The 19,056-nt window shown below is 37.8% G+C and overlaps 2 protein-coding genes across 2 annotated transcripts; both read right to left on the bottom strand.

Moving 5' to 3' along the window:
• Nucleotides 1-2,985: 2,985 nt before the first annotated feature.
• Nucleotides 2,986-4,306, bottom strand: LOC131332287 (auxin-responsive protein IAA33). The gene is made up of 2 exons (XM_058366429.1): nucleotides 3,676-4,306; nucleotides 2,986-3,339 (listed from the first exon to the last, which is right to left on the bottom strand). Exons 1-2 carry the CDS (start codon nucleotides 4,068-4,070, stop codon nucleotides 3,255-3,257), a joined length of 480 nt encoding a protein of 159 aa, XP_058222412.1. The 5' UTR covers nucleotides 4,071-4,306; the 3' UTR covers nucleotides 2,986-3,254.
• Nucleotides 4,307-9,876: 5,570 nt separating this feature from the next.
• LOC131308297 (NADPH--cytochrome P450 reductase) lies at nucleotides 9,877-16,667 on the bottom strand. Its single transcript, XM_058335202.1, has 18 exons — nucleotides 16,082-16,667; nucleotides 15,282-15,341; nucleotides 15,097-15,173; nucleotides 14,923-14,980; nucleotides 14,745-14,828; nucleotides 14,608-14,644; nucleotides 13,937-14,006; nucleotides 13,637-13,828; nucleotides 13,445-13,537; nucleotides 13,065-13,290; nucleotides 12,890-12,973; nucleotides 12,650-12,801; nucleotides 12,284-12,380; nucleotides 11,896-12,045; nucleotides 11,730-11,807; nucleotides 11,516-11,638; nucleotides 11,286-11,399; nucleotides 9,877-10,425 (listed from the first exon to the last, which is right to left on the bottom strand). The coding sequence occupies exons 1-18, from the start codon at nucleotides 16,430-16,432 to the stop codon at nucleotides 10,345-10,347; spliced, it is 2,127 nt and encodes a 708-aa protein (XP_058191185.1). The 5' UTR covers nucleotides 16,433-16,667; the 3' UTR covers nucleotides 9,877-10,344.
• Nucleotides 16,668-19,056: the final 2,389 nt, after the last annotated feature.

The following is a 19,056-nucleotide window of genomic DNA, read 5'->3' as shown; positions in this document are numbered from 1 at the left end:
TTATAAGTGGCAAGTATTACTAACATGAAAGCAAGAAGTTAATGTATTAATTGGCAGAGACGAGCTAACAAAGAATTGTCCAGTATAACTCAACAACCAAGACTAAGTTTTTTTTTTTTTTTTCCTTTTGGGTGAACAAAATTGGCGGTTTATTAATAAAGCATCACCCCAAGAACGTGTTTTGCTGTTTTTCCCTCTCAAAAGGCTTCTCTCTAATTTTTTTTGATTATTTCGTCACTCGTGTTTTTTCAGTCTTTGTGATTTTTGGAAATCAATAAAAATTGCAGTATTACGAGCTGCTGCTGGCCTGCCAATCACTGTTGTGGGTCGAGTTGGCCCAATTTACTTTGTCGTGGGCCGGCCATGTGATTATCCTGGGAAACAATTGGGAAAAATGACGGTCGAAGACGTATTTTGATAATTAATGCCCGCTAAGGATATGTTGAGAACATTTGTTAATGCTGAAAATGTTCTTGACGGATATTAATTATCAAAACACGTCATTGACCGTCATTTTCCCAAACTATTGGCATTTTGTGGCTTTGGGCTCGCCCCAATGTGCTCTGATTGGATTTGCTACAAAAATTCGAAGAAATGCCCAATGTTTTCTGTACTGATCAAACCACTTGAATTGATAGCGGGGTGGATTAAGTTAAAACATCCAAACACACACAATGAATGAGACGGAAACAATATTTAGTAGGATGTAGATTTTTTTTTTCCTGATAATATGTGTAGTGTTTCAGGCAGCTTGCGTGTACCTCGTTTAATTCTTACAGCCCCTCACATAGTCTTTTCCATGTTTACACGTGATTTAGCTAGGCCAACCACTTGAGGTTGAATATACAGTATATGATATGGGGATTCTCTTAATCAAACAATATTAATGGTGAAGCCAAGAAGTGATTAATGAACCTAGTAATAGCAAGAATAATGCTAGGGACACGATACTCTATCACAACACTAACCATACCCACAGACCTGCCTTCGTGGCACTACATGATTGATAATGGAAAAACAACCACTCTAAAACTACTCTGCAACCACCAATCATACAGTGCCACGCAAGCGGTTATGGTTGATGGTGTTGTGATAGTAACTAATGATAACGTTATAAATTGTGTCTTAGCTAGATAAACTGAAGTAGACAGTGCAAGTTGCAATATTGGCAAAAGGAGGTTTTTTTTAGTAAAGAAGAAAAATATTAGTAGTAGTAGTAGAAGATCGAAGAAATACGTATTATGGAGATCCCAAATGAATCTGGATTCCTTCAGGAAATCGGGGGTCGTGGACCACGGGGTGAGGATCATAGCAGCCTAGCAGGTACGGTGGCATTGCAACTTCTGCAAGCAACGTTGCATGTGTCAGCCCCGTTCCAGTTTCTTTCTAAACTTTTTTTTTTTTTTTAAAAAAGATAATTTCAAACTCAAATATAACGAAAATAAAAAATAATTTTTTTTTTTTTGCACCGCTTAACAGATCTTAATGAGATCTATAAATTAAAATCTATATTGATAGAAAAATTATTTGCGTAAACACATAATTTTTTAACTTGAAATTACCTTCTTTTTTAAAAAGAATGTTTAACAAGAAACTGGAACGTGGCCTCATATATATACACACCTATCACCTATATACATATTTGTTGTATGCATGTGATATACGGATACCAATGTTTTTTTTTTCTTTTTGGCGGGTAACGTAGGGTGTCTCTGGTTAGTTTTCACTCACTTCAGGCTAATCTCTACAGTCTCGCACAGCCCCACAGTCTTTTCACCCACTTGCACGTAGGAGTAAAATATCCTCAAGAATTGCTAGCTAGCAAGAGGAATTAACCAAACCCAGAACCTTAGGAAGGAGCAAAGGAATTTGCAAGATAAACACAATTTGTCAGGGACGTCCGTACATTAATTCGGAGCTGAAATCCCTAGCTAGATCTGTTGGTAGAAATTAAGTTTTGTGCTCCAAAATCCATAGTGTGAGAATCACCTTGTGCTTTGAATTTTGTTTACAAAAACAAATAATCTTGTTAAGTGAATAAATAACCAAAACACAATTAATTAAGCAGCTGTAATCAAAATTACCGCATTGGGAAAGGTTCAAGGACACTTTGTCCTAAAAATCATGAACTTGTTGTGACGGTCATGAGATACATGCATCAAGCCATAAAATCGTTGGGCCGCCGATTTTGCCACTCCTTTTTTTTGCTAATGCAACTTCCCTGCAAGTGTATTTTTTGTGCAAAAATACACTTGTAGGATAGTAATGTTAACAAAAAAGAGAGTAGCAAAATCATTTCCCAATTGTTGCTACCATTTGATTTCCACATTGGCCAACCAGTTAAAGGAGGAAAGTAGTAATTAATTAGAGCATAGGGAAGGACCACATCCCTAGCTTAATTGATCGATCATTAGAGTACTACAGTACATCCTCCTGTTAACAAACACGTACGTACGTACATCTCTCATCCAATGCCTACCCTTACAAAAAGTCTCCACACTAACTGAAAATGGTCCATAAACCCTAAGAATGTCCATCTCATTTTAAACCGGCCTCTTACCAACCAGAAGTTTTAAACAATGAAAAAGATATGCTTCTTTAGTAAAAACACATATAATTTACGCAACACCAAACCAAATTGAGCCTTATATATATTCCAATCACTTGGAGTTAAAGGAACTATGAGACCATTTTCATTCTAGGACCATATATATATACCTTTCTTTTTTTTCTTTTTTCTTTTTGGAGAAAAGGACCATATAAATATATCTTTGTCATTTGAATCTGGTTTTTATTTATTTATTTATCTAAGCGATCTGAAAACATGATAGATGTCCTTGGGCACAGGATTATGGGCTCGAAGCAACCATTTCCTCTGCCTTAATTCCTCGGGCTGGCTAGCTCTGACTTAATTTACAACAGGTTATTGATCTACTTTGACACCATCCAAATATGTCTGAGTAGGGAGAAAGATCAAAATATTAATTTGAGAACCCAAAGCAAAGATATCCTTTATTCATGCAAAGACAGCACGAACTTAATTGGCATTCCAAATACAACATATATGCTTCAAAGCACGTAATTGATCATGAAGATGGATTAAAAAAGCACATAATCCATCTTCATGCATGTTCTAATGCAATTAAATTAAAGGTGGTCTGATTAATTTAGGACTCTATATATGTTACGTTGTTAACAACTAGCTAATTCCAAAGTTCATTGTCAACAACTTCCTGCAAAATATCTGGACGGCACTAGTTAACCCCTACTCCTCTCGCCTTCTTTGAATTCGCCTTCACCGGCAGTATGCGAATCCTCTTAGCAACTCTCACAAAATCCCTACACACATACACAGATAAAATCATCATCTTAAATTAAGATAGTACTGTAGTGGTTAATTTAATCTAAGCTCCACCAGAGCCCATGAGAGCTGAGACTCATGTGGAACATTCACTGATCACTTTGTGTGAAAGAAATTGCACTCCTATATATATTACCCCTCTGGAAAGATCATATCATATACATCTTCCTCTATATTATTACTCCGATCGATCAATCAACCGACTTCAACATATATGCCAGTCCCAGTAATGTACGTAGGAAAATGCATGTTTGTAAGTAAAATGGGTGTTTAATTAATTACAGTATACGCTAACCAACTGCATGTATACTTACTTCCAGTTAAGGTCACCAACAAGAAGAAGATCATTTTCCATGTCCTCATAGGCAATGAGGTGACCAGGTACAGCATTTGACAGATCAAGACTACTACTACTACTACTAGTATCATTTTCTGAAGAAGACATGTGATCTCCGCCGTCGACCACAAACATCTGTCGGAGGGCCGCGGCGAGGCTTTGGTAGCTCGCATGGTTATGGAGGCTGACGCGCTGGCAGATCGAACGGCCCTCGAGCACCACCGTCACTGGTGGGACAACGGTGGAGACCAAGTCATCGTCGAGCCCACCACCGGGAAAGGCCTCAAACGGGACCCTCCTGATCATCTCTTGTTGCCACCTCCTCTTGAGGGTTTCTTGTCTTTGTGAATCATTATAACAAGTATTGTTCATGATTTGTTTTCTTAATTCTCTCTCTCTCTGTCTGGGTAGTTGTGAATGTGTGTGTTTTTGCTAGCTAGCTTGTGTTTGTGGAGGAGTTGTAGAGAAGAAATTGGAAAGGGTTTTGGTCTGTGGAATTAAGCAGTTGCTATGTTGGAGAGAAAGGGGATTCAAAACTCTAATTGAGGAAAAAGGGTAGGTCTGATTTGGAGGGTTAATCAGAGGGGAAAATATAGGTTTTGTTGTGAGTAGGGAGTGCTGCTTTTGTTGTGGTTGTGGTGAGTATATATAGAGCCGAGCTAGCTATAGTCACCATATATGCTCTTCGTTTTAGGCATATATTGTAATTAGTACTCTCTGATATGACGTACTAACTAATTTGAAATGTGGCAAAATTATAAGCCACATATAAATGAATGGTTATAAACAATCACCTTATTCTAATAAAAAAAATCATCCAAAATACAGCTTTAAGACTAATTTCGTAACTTCTATGCATGGGAGATGTTTTCCCTCTATTTTCATAGTGAGAGATCAAACGTGCCAAGTGCAAGAAATATTTATGCAAATTGATGTTGCGTGTTTATCTATTCTTAACCAAAAGATCCATCATAATGATTTGTTATACAAAAATTATTGGTCTGCCGCTAAATTAGAGTGTATATATTGTTTAATTTTCTGTTCCTAGCTACTCGATCCTAAATCTTTTGTAAAATTAAAGGACCATTTAGGTACCCTGCCATAAGGTTTTTTACATGTATAAACAACAGGTGTTATGTGCGAGGCTCTTTGAGAAGGGGCGATCAGTACAGGTACCACCTCAAAATGTTGACTGTAAGAAATTTAATTGTATTTTTGGGGATCAAAAGATGATGACTTCAAAGTTGGTGGTACGATATTTAATAAACAAAGAGAGACAGCACAAATGTCGGGAGAGAGTCGGGAAGGTGTCTGAGACCGCCCTACAAGGTTGAGTTTGTTGTTTTTAGTGACTTATTTTAGAATTTCAAAGCTTCCCATTAAGGTTAGTGGCTAGCTGTGAATGTGTATTCACTCGGAAAATTTTTCAGTACCGAGCGGGTACAACGTGGTGTCCGTTCGCGCATCCGAACCGTTCATTACGTGTTTGAACGGCTCACATTTGTAGAAAAAAAGTGTTGGGATGAGAGGAGAGGGAGGGTTTTAATCCGAGCCGTCTATAAGTGTATCAGACGACTCGGATACGCTGAACGGGTACCACGTAGAATATACCTGCTCGGCACTGAAAAATCACTCGTATTCACTCAAACTCAGACTAAAATGGTCCTCTCCTTAACCATAATGGATCTAGTGGTCAAGATCTGGGACTTATGCGTCTGTTTCCTTCTAATATTTCAGATTTAAAACTTCTCAGGTGTTATCAAATCCTTTGGACTTTTTCAAACGAGTTATGCTCTAATTTTAATTGGGTTTTTCACAAGTGAGTGGTGGAATTAGGCCTAAGATTAATCTAGGTATACGTAAACTTGCTCGAATACTAGAGTTATACTCCCTCGATCCGTCTAAATAAGCGTTTGGCCCGTAAACCTAGACCTTTAAAATATGGATTTTTTTCATTGAAATATTCAAACTTTTTTCTCACAACTTAAAAAAACTCATTGATATCTATTGAAAATGTCTTACAAAAAAATGCATCTTTTTAAATGTCTTGATTTATGTGCCAAACACTTATTTAAAAATAGAGGAAGTTAATTAACAAAAGTCTTCCCCCATCTCTCTCTACTGTTTTTAAGTAGACAAGAAAAAATTGCCATGAGAGGACAGAAAACAAACAAACATTTTTCCTCCTCGTGAGAGAGAGGGGTACTTGGGGTGGGGATGTTTGCTTGTGAATGCAAAAGAAGATTGTGTTCTAAGTATTTTGTTGCATTGTTAATTCAGAAAGTCTACCTTACTGTAGTGCAATTAGTTACGTAGTGATAGTGGAATTTTTCTATTGGTGTTCTTGGGGATGGTGGTCATTTGCGTGAAGAAAAAGCGAGCTGATAAAGTAAAAAAAAGATGTAGATGTGTACTTGAAAATAATTTTAAAAAGGTGGGGGGAGGAATTCTTGTAAATTGGAAATGCATGGGCTAAAGAGACAACCGGCGCTGCGGTCGGCATACGCCTCGCTTGTTTGAATCTCACCTTGTCCATGTGGGCATTCACATCAATTGTGGGAAACCAATATTGTATTGATTAATCATGTTTTTAGTTTCCACTAAAATGTACAATTTGAAATTTTGAAAACTATCTGAAGCATGGCATCTAAAAAAAAAAACAGATAGATTTGAAGAGGAACTGACTAAGGTAATTGTAGTCAAGGACAGAATTATGAGTACAGTGAGGTGAGTTTTAGTCCAAGACAATTTTGAAAAAACTAAAATTATATGTAAAATTAACCCGACCAACTCATTTCACCCACTAACCCATTTTAACCCAAGACAGATTGCATTTTTAGCTCCGCACTTGTAGGTAATTGGAAATTTGAATGATAATTGTATATGAGCATCTAATGCTTGGGTTTCTTTGCTTATCCTACTTAAGCACTTAGCTTGGACAAGATTTGGAGCATGTGCAACGTGCACAACGTTGAAAGTGACCAAAGTTCAATAGGTGGCCTTCAGCCACAGTATAGGGTGCATGGGTGGGCTTTAATTATGGCCTTGTGGAGTGAGTTAGGCCAATTGGGTTAATTATTACTAGATCTGTGTTGGCTTACAATTAGCCGCTAAAATTAATCTCGATCATCCGTTTATGCCTACATTAATAGATCTATAAACTTGGGGGGAAAGTTCGGGCAACGCTAGAGCAGCCGTAGATTGTTTTTAGAGAGTTTTCAAGATACAAAAGCTTCAGACAAAATCCAAAAGCTAAAGTTAATTATTAGGTGCAGAAATGCCCTGACATAGAATTAAGTTACCACTTGTTTCATACCCAACTAATTCAAGATATTAGTGCTTCGCATAACAATCTTGGTTACCAAAGGCTAGCAAATATAACATCCCTCCTTTCATTGGGGGAAGGATCCGGTCTAGTTAATTTGTTCAGACCAATTTGGTCCATCTGTTTGCATCCGATTGTTTCGGACGGCTTAGATTTGTTTTGAGTATTTTGGATATTTTGCAGTAATAAAAATAAATTCAAGGACGGCTCGGATGCAATAAATGGACTAAACTGATCCAAACAAACTGGACTGGATCCAATCCCCCTTCATTGTGCGTGGCCATTTGAGGGCCCTCTTAGTTTTGAGCAGGGGGATACGTACATTGGACTGGAGGTAGAAGTGGAGAGTTTTCGGCTAAGGCGAAATCTTTGATTCTATATTATTATGTTGGGCTCAGCTGGTGTGGTGAGGTTGTCAAAATGATGGTTGTAGTGACCAGTGGGTGGGTATCATCGGCGACGGGAGAGTAGTATCTGAAGATGGCTGGAGGTTGTGGCCTGACAAACAGAGATGATCCCAGAGTTGGGTTCGGTTGATGGGCCCCGACAATCTTCTGAGCCTGAGTAACTTCTTAATACTACTCCAATTGGGCCAAGGTCTTATCTTATTTCTCATTGGGAATGTCAACAACAAATACCCAAAGTCCAAGCTGATCTCAAGTTATTATGGGCCTTAACCAGGGCCCAGCTAAAGTCTTTCTAACAAACTGGCTTTGTAAGAAAGGGCAATATTATTGTATATGGTGACAAACGACTCAATATAATATTCCGAAGTACAAAAAACAAACAAACAACTCAGTATGCATCGTACTGTTAAATTAAGTTTGAAAACTGAATTCAGAGTTTCAAAAATGTGCTCAAACATTATTTGTTCATTAGTTAAATCGAATTTGAAGTAAGTTTTTATCAAGTAGAGCTTCAACTTATCAACTCGTTTGCAAACACCACTATGTGTGTATCAAATGGTAAATCTCAAGGACCATCACAAAAATGTCCAAGAAACTAAAATCGCCATGGAACTTAAATTTTCTCATCCATTTTTGTGAAAAAGGCTCAAAATACAAAATGAATAGCGGAAAAAAAAAAAAAACATTTTCCGAAACGTAGTAGTAATAACTTAAATTAAAAGAAGATCCGATCTATGAAAGCATTATACTAGTATTAGATTCGGTAATTTACTAGACGTTAATTTGACTTTGTAATCTCAACAACCAAGGACTAGCCACCACGTGGTGTGAGTGGTAGATTTACGCCCCTGGTTTTATTGTGAAGCTCTATCTGTTGAAGCCATTTTGGGGGTGCAATGAAAGTTTCCCACTTCCCACCAACAAATGAGGCCGGGGTAGGTAGTTGGATTTCCATAAAGTCTTTTTCATTTCCAATTTTAAAAATAAAAAATAATAATAATAACCAACCCAACCAACATGTGTGGGGTTTTTCATTTCCACGTCCCTTTCATCATATAAAAGCAATACATGGTGGGGTTTATTTATAATCGGATGTCTGGATCAACTCATGTACACTTCTACTAGCTCTGGGGCCTCAAAATTAACGATCAGGAAAAACCCTTTAGCGGTTTAGAGATTTGAAACGTTTGACCTATGTGAGATTCAAACATGAAATTTCATGTAAGACAAACGCTTATTTGTTTTTCCATACTCATTCACTTAACCGAACTCCTCAGGGTTAGCGATACATGGTGGAGTTGACAAGCACATTAACAAAGAATAAAAGGAAGGTTTTAAATATTCTTAAGTAATTCACATTTGAATGTGTAAATCCAAGGTGGGTTAATTGAATTATCTATAGATGCCAATTGATTTGGCCTTTCGATTGAAAAAAAAAAAATTTGATTTGCTGTTCGTTTGTGGACAACGGAAAAACAGACCCCAGTGGAAACTATTCCTACCTACTGCAGTGTCTGTGTTTCCATTTCTATCTAACACTATTAGGTACAAAATCAAATAGGGTATGGACCGTATGGTTTAAGTCAAAGTTGATTTGGAGGTCCATAGGTTGGGGGCTAGACATTAAATTAAAGTTCAAATCCTCCCTACTCCAATTTTCCTGAAACATTGCATTTTCCAGTCATTCAAATTGAATAGCGTTGAAATCTGCTCATCTCTCAAGATTTTCACGTGATATAAAAGGCCGAAAACGCACCAAAACTCATGTACAAACAAATTAGATAAACATAGTAGTACTTATTTAAACTAGTCAAATTGCAAAACAAAATAGAACGTCAATGGATTGAAAAAATGATTGACAAAAAACATGTTCGATTAGGTGACTCAATACTCTACTTCTGTATTCGATTAGGATCGATCCAATTAGACCTGATGACATAAAGACGCAACAATACAAATGGTGAAAAAGCTATGAACTTTTTTCTGAAAGAGATGGACGGAGTGCTCTTATTTTTGCTTTTCTGAATTGGGAGATTATTTTGGTTGAAGTGCTGAACTTAAATAACCAGGCATGCGATGAACGAGGGCTATTTTAGATGATGTATTTGAATAAAATAATGGCAGTGCACCGATGAAATCAATGTCCACTAGCGACCACTACTACAATAATTGATAAAAACAGACTAGATGTCCCCACAAAACAGTAGTAAATAAATGCATAAAATACTAGTCGGAAAAGACACCCCACAAAACTGGTAGACCAATCATGAGAAAATGACAAAATTAAAAAAATTAAAAAAAAAACACTTTTTTTTGACAACCAAAAAAATAAAACACTTGTAGAGTAGCACAAATAATTTTAGAGAGGGGGGGCGGGGGGTAACTTCAATTTCAAGCTTCTACAAATGATGTTGCAAGAGCAATAGAGAAAGTTGACGCACAAATATAATAAACCCTGTGGTTTTCCAATGCAATATGATTGGTTACATAGGTGAGTCCAAAACCAGAGTTTCTGTCGACAAAACCATCTTCAAGCTCAATACAAAGAAAATTACAAGTAGTCAATTCACTATGCCTAAATATTATTGCTATTACTTATGATATGATTGAGTGTATATTTGAATAATACATGAACCAAAAAATTCATAGAGCAAGAAGAGAGAATGAATCCCAGAACCGGCTACTATACCGGCAACATGCACACTTCTAAGGATTGCAGTGGAAGGCAAATAGGCTTTCCACTTTGCCTTCCTGCAACATGCACACTTCTAAGGATTGCAGTGGAAGGCGAATAGGCTTTCCACTTTGCCTTCCTGCATGCCTCATATAGTCTGGCCCATTAATTTGACCTCGGCAAGAATAATTTACATAATAACGTCTTTTCACCATCTTCACCAAGGGACCTTGTAGAAAATTACCACACATCACGCAAATACCTCCCATTCATTTGCAGATTCTTCACCATGCTCTCAGCCTTGGAGCTGTCCAGAGATCCCTGACATTGAGAAAATGTATAAATCTTTAGTTATGGCTCAAACAGTGGTTTTCAACAATTTTTGTTAGGGTAGTCATTAGAAAACACAAATATTTTCGTAGCACAAAAATCTACTAAATTACTTTCTCAGCTGGCCCAAAAAAAGACAACGAACTAGAATTTTCAAGACAAACAACAGCAAAAGCTAGAAGAATAAAATCATTACATTTTACAAAAGAGAGAAGAATGAGCCAGATAAATAGTTTTATTGAATGCCCCGGATAAATAGTTTTAGAGAAGAATGAGATGGACATGAATGGCTGTTCAAAATTTCAATGGAGTGAACTACAAGACTCGGGTGTTCAAAAGAACGTCTCAAGGGCATAATTGATGGCCAAATAGATACGCTACCTCAATATTTACTCAACATAAAATCTGGCTGTTCGTGGGGAGTACCACCGCCTTATAGAGCCCCTATGTCTATGCTAAGCGATAGGCATCTTCCCCTAAATGCATGAAAGAGACGGAACAGGTTGACTATATTCTGTCATGCAAACCATTTCGGCCATTTTGATTGCAGAGCAAGTTGTGGACGTGTGAAAATCAAGCCCGCTATTTGGGCTTGTGGTCCAGGAAGCAAAACGCTCCCTATCTCACACCCCTTTGTCTTTAAGGCCTCTCTCTACGCTTTCCTTCTACCATAAAAGATTCTCTATATCACACCCCTTTGTCTTTAAGGCCTCTTTCTATGCTTTCCTTCTACCTAAAAGATTCCCTAGGTGGTGGTACCAAATGCAACAACCTTTCCTCTACAATAGGTAGGTGGTGGAAGGTGACACAAAGAACATCTACTAAGCGCAGATCAACTGAAATGACCATACCTGTTCTTGAGCAATGGTGTGGAGAGTTCGGTGGACATCCCTAGCCATGCCTTTAGCATCCCCACAAACATAAAGGTACCCTCCCTCAGAGATCATGTTCCAGATATCCGAAGCCTGGAAAAAAAAAAAAGACGAACATTTTAAACCATTTCAACATGTTACAAAGAAAACTGAAATATCTTTTAACATCTAATTCACAGGAGGGGTGATCGGTGAAATTGGTATCGTACTCTCTCTGTCATCTTGTGTTGAACATATTCTTTAGTAGGTCCCTCGCGTGAGAAAGCAACAATCAACTCTGAAATCGCACCAGTTTCGACAAAGTTGTTCAGCTCCTCCTCATAAATATAATCCTGCAATTGTGGAATGCATTCAAACCAAATTAGCAATTAAAAAATCTTAATACTTGAAGGATTCATATCACTGCCGAGTATAAACACTTACCATTCTCCTGTTCCTGCATCCAAAGAATAGAACGGCAGGTCCTAGCTCAGCCCCAGCTTCTTTTAAACCCAATCTTTCCTGCAAATATGACACCAGGCATATTACATTCATAATCCTGCAGTAAGTGTATGCAAGAACTACGACCATCAGATCCGCCAATTCAAACCTGCATGAAGCCCCTGAAAGGAGCCAATCCAGTTCCAGGCCCGATCATGATAACAGGCACTTTAGTGTCCATAGGAAGTCTGAAGTTCGATTGCCTAACAAAAATGGGTGCCCAGCTGCAATCACGACTTTCCTCTAATGGCACGGCATTCTAGAAATGGAGCAAAGAAAGATAAAATGCTTCAGGAGAAGGTAGACGGTACAATTCCATAACAGAACTTGCCGAAGCAGATCAACATGATATGGGAAGCCCCAAAATGCAATTTCAAATTTATTGGTAGTACATCGACCCGTTATATCCCTTTGGCTGATGGACCATCACATTTGCCAAATTTTCAGAAGACAGGAGTCAACTGCCAATAATTCAAAATTTAAATACATAACAATACCTTCATCCAAGTAGAACACACTCCTTTGTGAATCCGTCCTGTTGGGGTTTTCTCATATACTAATGAACAAGTAACATGAATTCTAGTTGGTGCCATCCTGTAGAATACAAGTACACAAAGTAAGCACACACCACCATAGAAAGGGGACAATAGCACACAAATTTACGAGTATCATAAATTCAGGATGGCGCACTCCTGTAGAATATAGTTGCAGAAAGGGCGCAGGTGACATCACAGAAAGAGAACAATGACACTACAAGGAGCAGTTTCGTATGAAATTGAATGACACTACAAGGACGCAAATGACATCAGAGAGAGAGAGAGAGAGAGAGAGAGAGAGAGAGAGAGAGAGAGGAATCTCCATACCTTGGGGAGGATGAAATTGAATAATATCTGGGCAGCAAGCGCGGTGCCACTCCTGCAAAGAAAACGCCTAGCGGAGGCTTGGCTGATGGGAACTCTGCCATTACCTCAAGGAGGCTTCTCTGACTGGCAATTACCCACTGTGCATATTCATCCTGAAAAGAAAAAAAGAAGTAAACATACTAAAACAAGCATAATGGAGGCACTAGATTATTGTGACCCTGAAAAAAATAGAGAGCAAACCTTTCCAGCAGGAGATGCAAGATGTCTCAAACGCTCGGCTTCATTTGGATCTGAAGCATGAGCTGCCAGGGCAAGCAATGCAGACTGGAAACACACAAAATAATAAAAACTCAATTAACTGGACAACATATCTTACAATTTGGATAGCAATGCATCATTAAAACCAAAAACCTACCTTCTTGGGAGCGCTCAAAAGGTCCGCATATCGAGTCAGTGCCATTCTCAAGGTGCAGGGTGGGAAAGGTGGTGGCAACGAGCTTGAACTAATAGGAGTGCCATCCTCTTTATCGGCATGAATGGAGAAATAAGTATCCAGTGACACACCCAATAACCTTTCAGCCAACTCCACAACTTCAATCAGATTGTCACAATATACACCAACATGGTCCCCAGTTTCATAGCTGAGAAGAGAGCAAGAACATCATGAGTATACACAATCTTTTCACCAACATTCAGTTTTATATTCAAAAACTTCAAATTCAGATGTTAATGTTTTTGTCGTCATCCTACCAACAATGTGCATCAAGAAATAAGTGACTTAGAATTGCAACTTACGCAAGTCCAGTGCCAGCAATGTCGAGTTCCAAATGAGTGCAAGATCGATCGGAGGCCGGAGTGTGAAGCTCTTTTTTAACAGCTACATTAGCCCTTAATTCAGACATAAATTATTTGTTAGGTTACAGAAACAATAAGCACAGAGCTATACAGTATCCTAAAAGTTCAGGGTTTTAAAACATGGTCGGATACCTGCATGGATGTTGTGCATCATAAACCGAATGACCATTTGCCGAACTCATGCTCCTATCCAATTGGGATGCATCTACACCATCATGGATTTGAACACGATATTCCAACACTGCTGCAGTGTAGGGGGTTGCAACACCGGCATCATCCTCATCTCGAAGTAACTGATCCAACTCGGGCCACAGTAATTCCCGCCTAAGTTAGCAACAGTCAATAAAATCAGGTTTAATTTTAGCATATTCTAAGCAATGCAGAAAGGGATTCTACTATTCTAGCTTTACAAGTAGTTCATGTTCTTCATACCATGCAGCAAAGTCATCTTCAATGCATTGATCATCATCTCCAAGACCCACTGGAACAAGACGCTTTGCACCTGCAAATGACAAGAATAATCATGAACAATTGTTCCTAATGAAGCAAACGCTAGTTCAAGGTAACAAGAGCACAATTTGAAAGTAACAATAACACCACATCCATCCCTTAAAGGAATACAATATCTCCACTCATACTCCAATGAGACAAAATTTCACTAGTTCACAAAACAAAACCACCAAAGAAGACATTTACTAGACCAAAAAAAAATTCTTTGACGTTGTACTGTCTTGCCCATCAATAGTCAGTAAATAGGCGAGACGGGAGTCACAAGAAACTAGACTAGATTCTTATAACATGTTTACAGGAATACGATGACCTGAACTTAGGTTTTAGAAGTACAAAAATGAAAGCATTAGACAATAATTAGATAAATAGAGCACACTGCAACTTATTAAAACTTCTATGGTTGGTACTTGGTATAGTAAGCTAATAACCAACAGAAGCAGATAGACAAACGGTTGCTCCAACTTATCCCCCATGCCCAATCAAAAGCTGAAAGTTTTAAATCGTTTAGTTATTTTCAAATGCCAGACATTTTGAAGTTCCCGCAAAAAAAAAAAACTCGCTAGAGGATTGGAGAATATAAACCCAACACATACCCTGTCCAGCAAGTTGCTCATCCACGACTACTGCAATCTGTTGCCAGTAACATAACCACAAATTGAAACTTTTAGTAAGCAAACACACATAATCCAAATTAAATTGATCAAAAGCTGATACAAAACTCGATTTAGACCTTGTTGAAATGCTCATATTGCCTGTTGCCGAGGCCAAACACTCCATATGAAAGATTCTGAAGCCATTCCTCTCTCTCTTTTCCCTGCAAGCATTCAACGTATAAAAAAGATGACACCCAAATTTCACTAGATAAAGAACCCATAATTCCAATCTTACAAAAGCTAAACCATTATTACCTCAGTGAACCATTTATAGAACCTTGCAGCATTGTCCGTCGGCTCTCCATCTCCATATCTACAAGACAACCAAGCAAACATAATCAATACAAACACAGAAACAAACATCACATACATCGACATGTGGGATCAAGTGCACATGTGGTTTAAGAGGCAGGGGCAACTTAAACTCACGTGGCTAAAAATAAAAACGTCATGGTTTCTTTCTTCAACTTCTCCTCATACTCTTCGTCATCCATGGCATAATCATCCTACCAACCAACAATTCATTCAAGAACAACCATCAACAAAATAATTTTAAAAAAAAAATCTGAAAAAGATAATAAAAAAACAGGGAAAAAGAAGTCGTCAAAACTCACCAAATCAATTACTTTAAAGGTCGCCTTTTCATATCTGGCTTTTGCTTCCTCAGCAAGTGCCTGGAAATAACAGCAATTCAACCAATCAAACATCAGAAAATCCAGAAACTACCAGTAATTCAATCACTTACGCAACCAAACAACAGCAAATAAATCCCACTAGGTATAAGGCTCTCTGATTGGAATATCTAAGGGCTCGTTTGGTTCGCCAGCTAAATTAGCACAGCCCAGAATAAGCTAATTGCTTCGGTTAACATCATTGACCGTTTGCTTCAATACTCTCTCCTCCCAATTTGTTCGTCCACCATTTGACTCTTGCATGTCCCAAAAAGTTTGTCAATTTGACTTTGGAATCAATCAAATCTCTTTTTCACCGTGCCTTTCTTTTGGCTTTTTCAAATTTAAGTAACTAGTGAAAAAAATTGAAGGGCAAAATGTTCCAAAATTGAAATTTTCAGGTACCATCATTGCCTTCCCTAAAAAATGTAGGACTATCAAAATTGGACGAATTAAGTTACTCCCTCTCTCCAAAAATGATTGTCCGCAGAGGGAGAACTTAAAAATAATACATTTTCTTCAAAAAAAATTCAAACTTTTTTCAATTTTGTACTAAATTGTATACATGAGTTCTTTTAATTTACGAAAAAAGTTAGAATTTTTTATGAAGGAAATATTTTATTTGGACGAAGGTAGTACAGTATAACACAAGGTTTCCTTATTTGCCTAAATTAAAAGCAGACAAGCAAATAATTTTAATTTCTATTGGAGCTTTTATGTGTTTTTCGGCTCGTGCGACAAACCTTAGCAAAGCCTTCGGCGGTACCGGTCTGGGTACCGTAAAAGACGGTGACCTTCTTCTTGCCGTCGTCGACTTCGGGCTCCTCCGTCTTCACAACCAACGGCTTGGGAAAATCCGAGAACTTGGCAGACTTCTGGCTGGCCGAGCGCCGCCAGAGGAGCATGACGATGCAGCCGATGAGGACTGCCACGGACGTCGAGAGTATCATCAGGAGCTCCCGATTCTCGACCAACGCCGATAGGGCCGAATCAGCCGTGCCCGACGAGGCGTTTGACTGGTCCATGGTTGTTGCGCCTTTCAGGATCGATGTCATCAGATCGAACGGCGACACTTTGTCCGAGCTCGATTGCATTTCTCGATGGTACCGAGGGGTGTTTGCGTTTGGCCGGCGAGAAGATCAACCGGAAAGCGAAATTAATAAGAAGCAAGAGTCTCTTGTGTGATGGAGCGTTGGAGTTGAGGGAATTGGTGAGGTTGGAGAGACTCTCTTGACAGAGAGAGTAGAGAGAGAAAGAGGGAGGTGGGTTTTTAATAACAGACCCAACGCCTACCAAACCAGACTGGTCAACCCCACCTAACACCGCCCCACCCCCATGGTTTAACCATGGTTAAGACGCTGTAAGCTGGATGGAAAAGAGACTTTTGCTTTGTTTTTGTTTTTTTTAATCGATACTGTTGAAGAGATGATTTGGTTTTTTACTTTTTGAACATTAACTACTTCTGCGGATAAATAAATAAAAAACCATTAAGGTAAAATGACGGTCCAGGACGTGTTTTGATAATTAATACTTTTTAAAGACGTTTTCAGCATTAACAAATGTTCTCAGCATATTTTTGACGGGTATTAATTATCAAAACACGTCATGAGCCATCATTTTTCCAAACATGTGAAAATGACCGCTCAGAATGTGTTTTGATAATTAATACCCGCCAAAGATATTTTAGCATTAACAAATGTTCTCAGCATGTCCTTGACGGATATTAATTATCAAAACACGTCCTGAGCCGTTATTTTTCCAAACATTAACTACTTCTCTTTCCGTCTCAATTTAATTGTCTCTCGTTCTATTTTAATTGGTTAAAAAATTAGTTATATTTTTAAATTTGTAATGAATTTCATATTCAATATGGATCTTATTTGATAAATCTCGATTTTAGTTCTATAATACAATATTTTCGAAATTACATAAAATATTATAAATTACAAAAATATAATTAATTATAAAAATGACACGAACTATCAAAAGAACTACTATTAAATTAGGATGGAGAGAGTACTAGTACTTGGATTACTTTAATTAACAATGGATTCCTCCTCCCTGAAAAAATTGGACTCGATGGTGCTATATTGCACTACCCCACACTACACGTGTAGTATGGTCCATTTGACTGTTCATCTTGGCAATTGACGATCCGAATTTTCATCCGAACAATGAACGTCTAGGATTTGTAAGAGTTCGGATTAAATCCAAACGGTCCACACCAAAATGGACTGTCAGATTCCGAAAAAATTGTTTTTTGATAGCAGTAAAGTTCAGTCGGCCACTTGATTGGGGAAAATAAACGAGGAGGAGTTCCCTTTTTCTTATGATCGTTTTCGGAAGGGGATGAGTAGTTTGGAAATGGAACTTCCGTGTCTAAAGGTTTGGATCGGACGAGATTGTAAATTTATGAAGTTAATGGTTTGAATTCTCTTACTTTGGAATGATTTTTAAATAAATTTAAATCATTATTGTACAATGAATGATTTCAATCTGAATTGTCGTGTCCAATTCAAAATTTGAAATAGAGAGAATGCAGGCCCGAGTAGTTCAAGAGAATCAATCGAAAAAAAGAATGCAGAAAAAGTAAACAAAAGTTCGAAAAATGAGAAATGGTTGGATTGGATTACTGACAAGATTTGTAATTAGACGAGGAGAATTAACTAAACTGAATCTGAGCACTATTGTAAAAGCATCTCAATTGGTCTCTATCCACAGTGTTAAAAATGTGTTAACTGGTAGTATATTACAACACTTGATTTAATATTTATGCGTTAAGATATTGTTAATTTTATTGTGTACGTGAGTATTCCAATGGGTTACATACAAAGTGTGATGGAGTATTTCTTTTCAAGAAATTTCAAAAATTCTTACAGTAAATGTCCAAAAAATAGAAGAGAGGGTCATTCTAATTTTTTTCATGGGTTAAATTTGAATTCAAATAGGTACCGATCTATTTCTTGTTTGCTAGTTACATGGCCAAACTTGATACATATTCTAGCACACTTTTAATTAACGCACTCCAGCACATAAATAACAATTATTTGAGCTCCTAAAACAAGTATTTATTTGTTGATTCTTAACACACACGGCCACTAATACACAAAATAATACACCCATTTGAGTTGCTTTAAAACCTTAGAGATTTTTTTTAATATAATTAAAAACCAAACATTGCATGTAACACCCCCAATTTTCGGGTACGTTAAATAAACAATTTTATTGAATATCTAAATAGAGTTTGGCTCATTATTACATCATAACCTCCATAAGAGTACTTTCATTACAAAATGGAGGGAAATTAGGGTTCTTAACTACAGTTCTGTCTGCTCTTCCATCCTAATCAGCTCTTCAGCTCCAAAGGCCTCTAAGGTATACAGCTCACCTTGATCAACTATAAAGTTTGATACATTATACCAGCGTCGCCACCAGTATAATATGTCAGAGTCACCAAAGGTAACACCATGAGCTACGAAAGCTCAATAGAATAATCCATACCCGCTGACCCTTAAATTACAAACATTAAATCATTACATTAACAGTTAACAATGACACATCCGCATTTACTGTTCAAACTAACGTTGGTGTCCATGATTTTCTGAGTTTCTCCTACACGACTCGTCGTGGACCGTGTCTCCATTTATCACTTACCAAATCAACATTTTAAAATCGTTTTAACACACCTAACATCGATTCCGTTGTTCCGGTCTCCCGA

The sequence above is a fragment of the Rhododendron vialii genome, chromosome 1a (assembly GCF_030253575.1).
Source record: "Rhododendron vialii isolate Sample 1 chromosome 1a, ASM3025357v1".
In the NCBI taxonomy this organism is placed as follows: Eukaryota; Viridiplantae; Streptophyta; class Magnoliopsida; order Ericales; family Ericaceae; genus Rhododendron; species Rhododendron vialii.
Note: the sequence above shows the minus strand (reverse complement) of the source record. Positions and strands in the feature narration are given on the sequence as shown.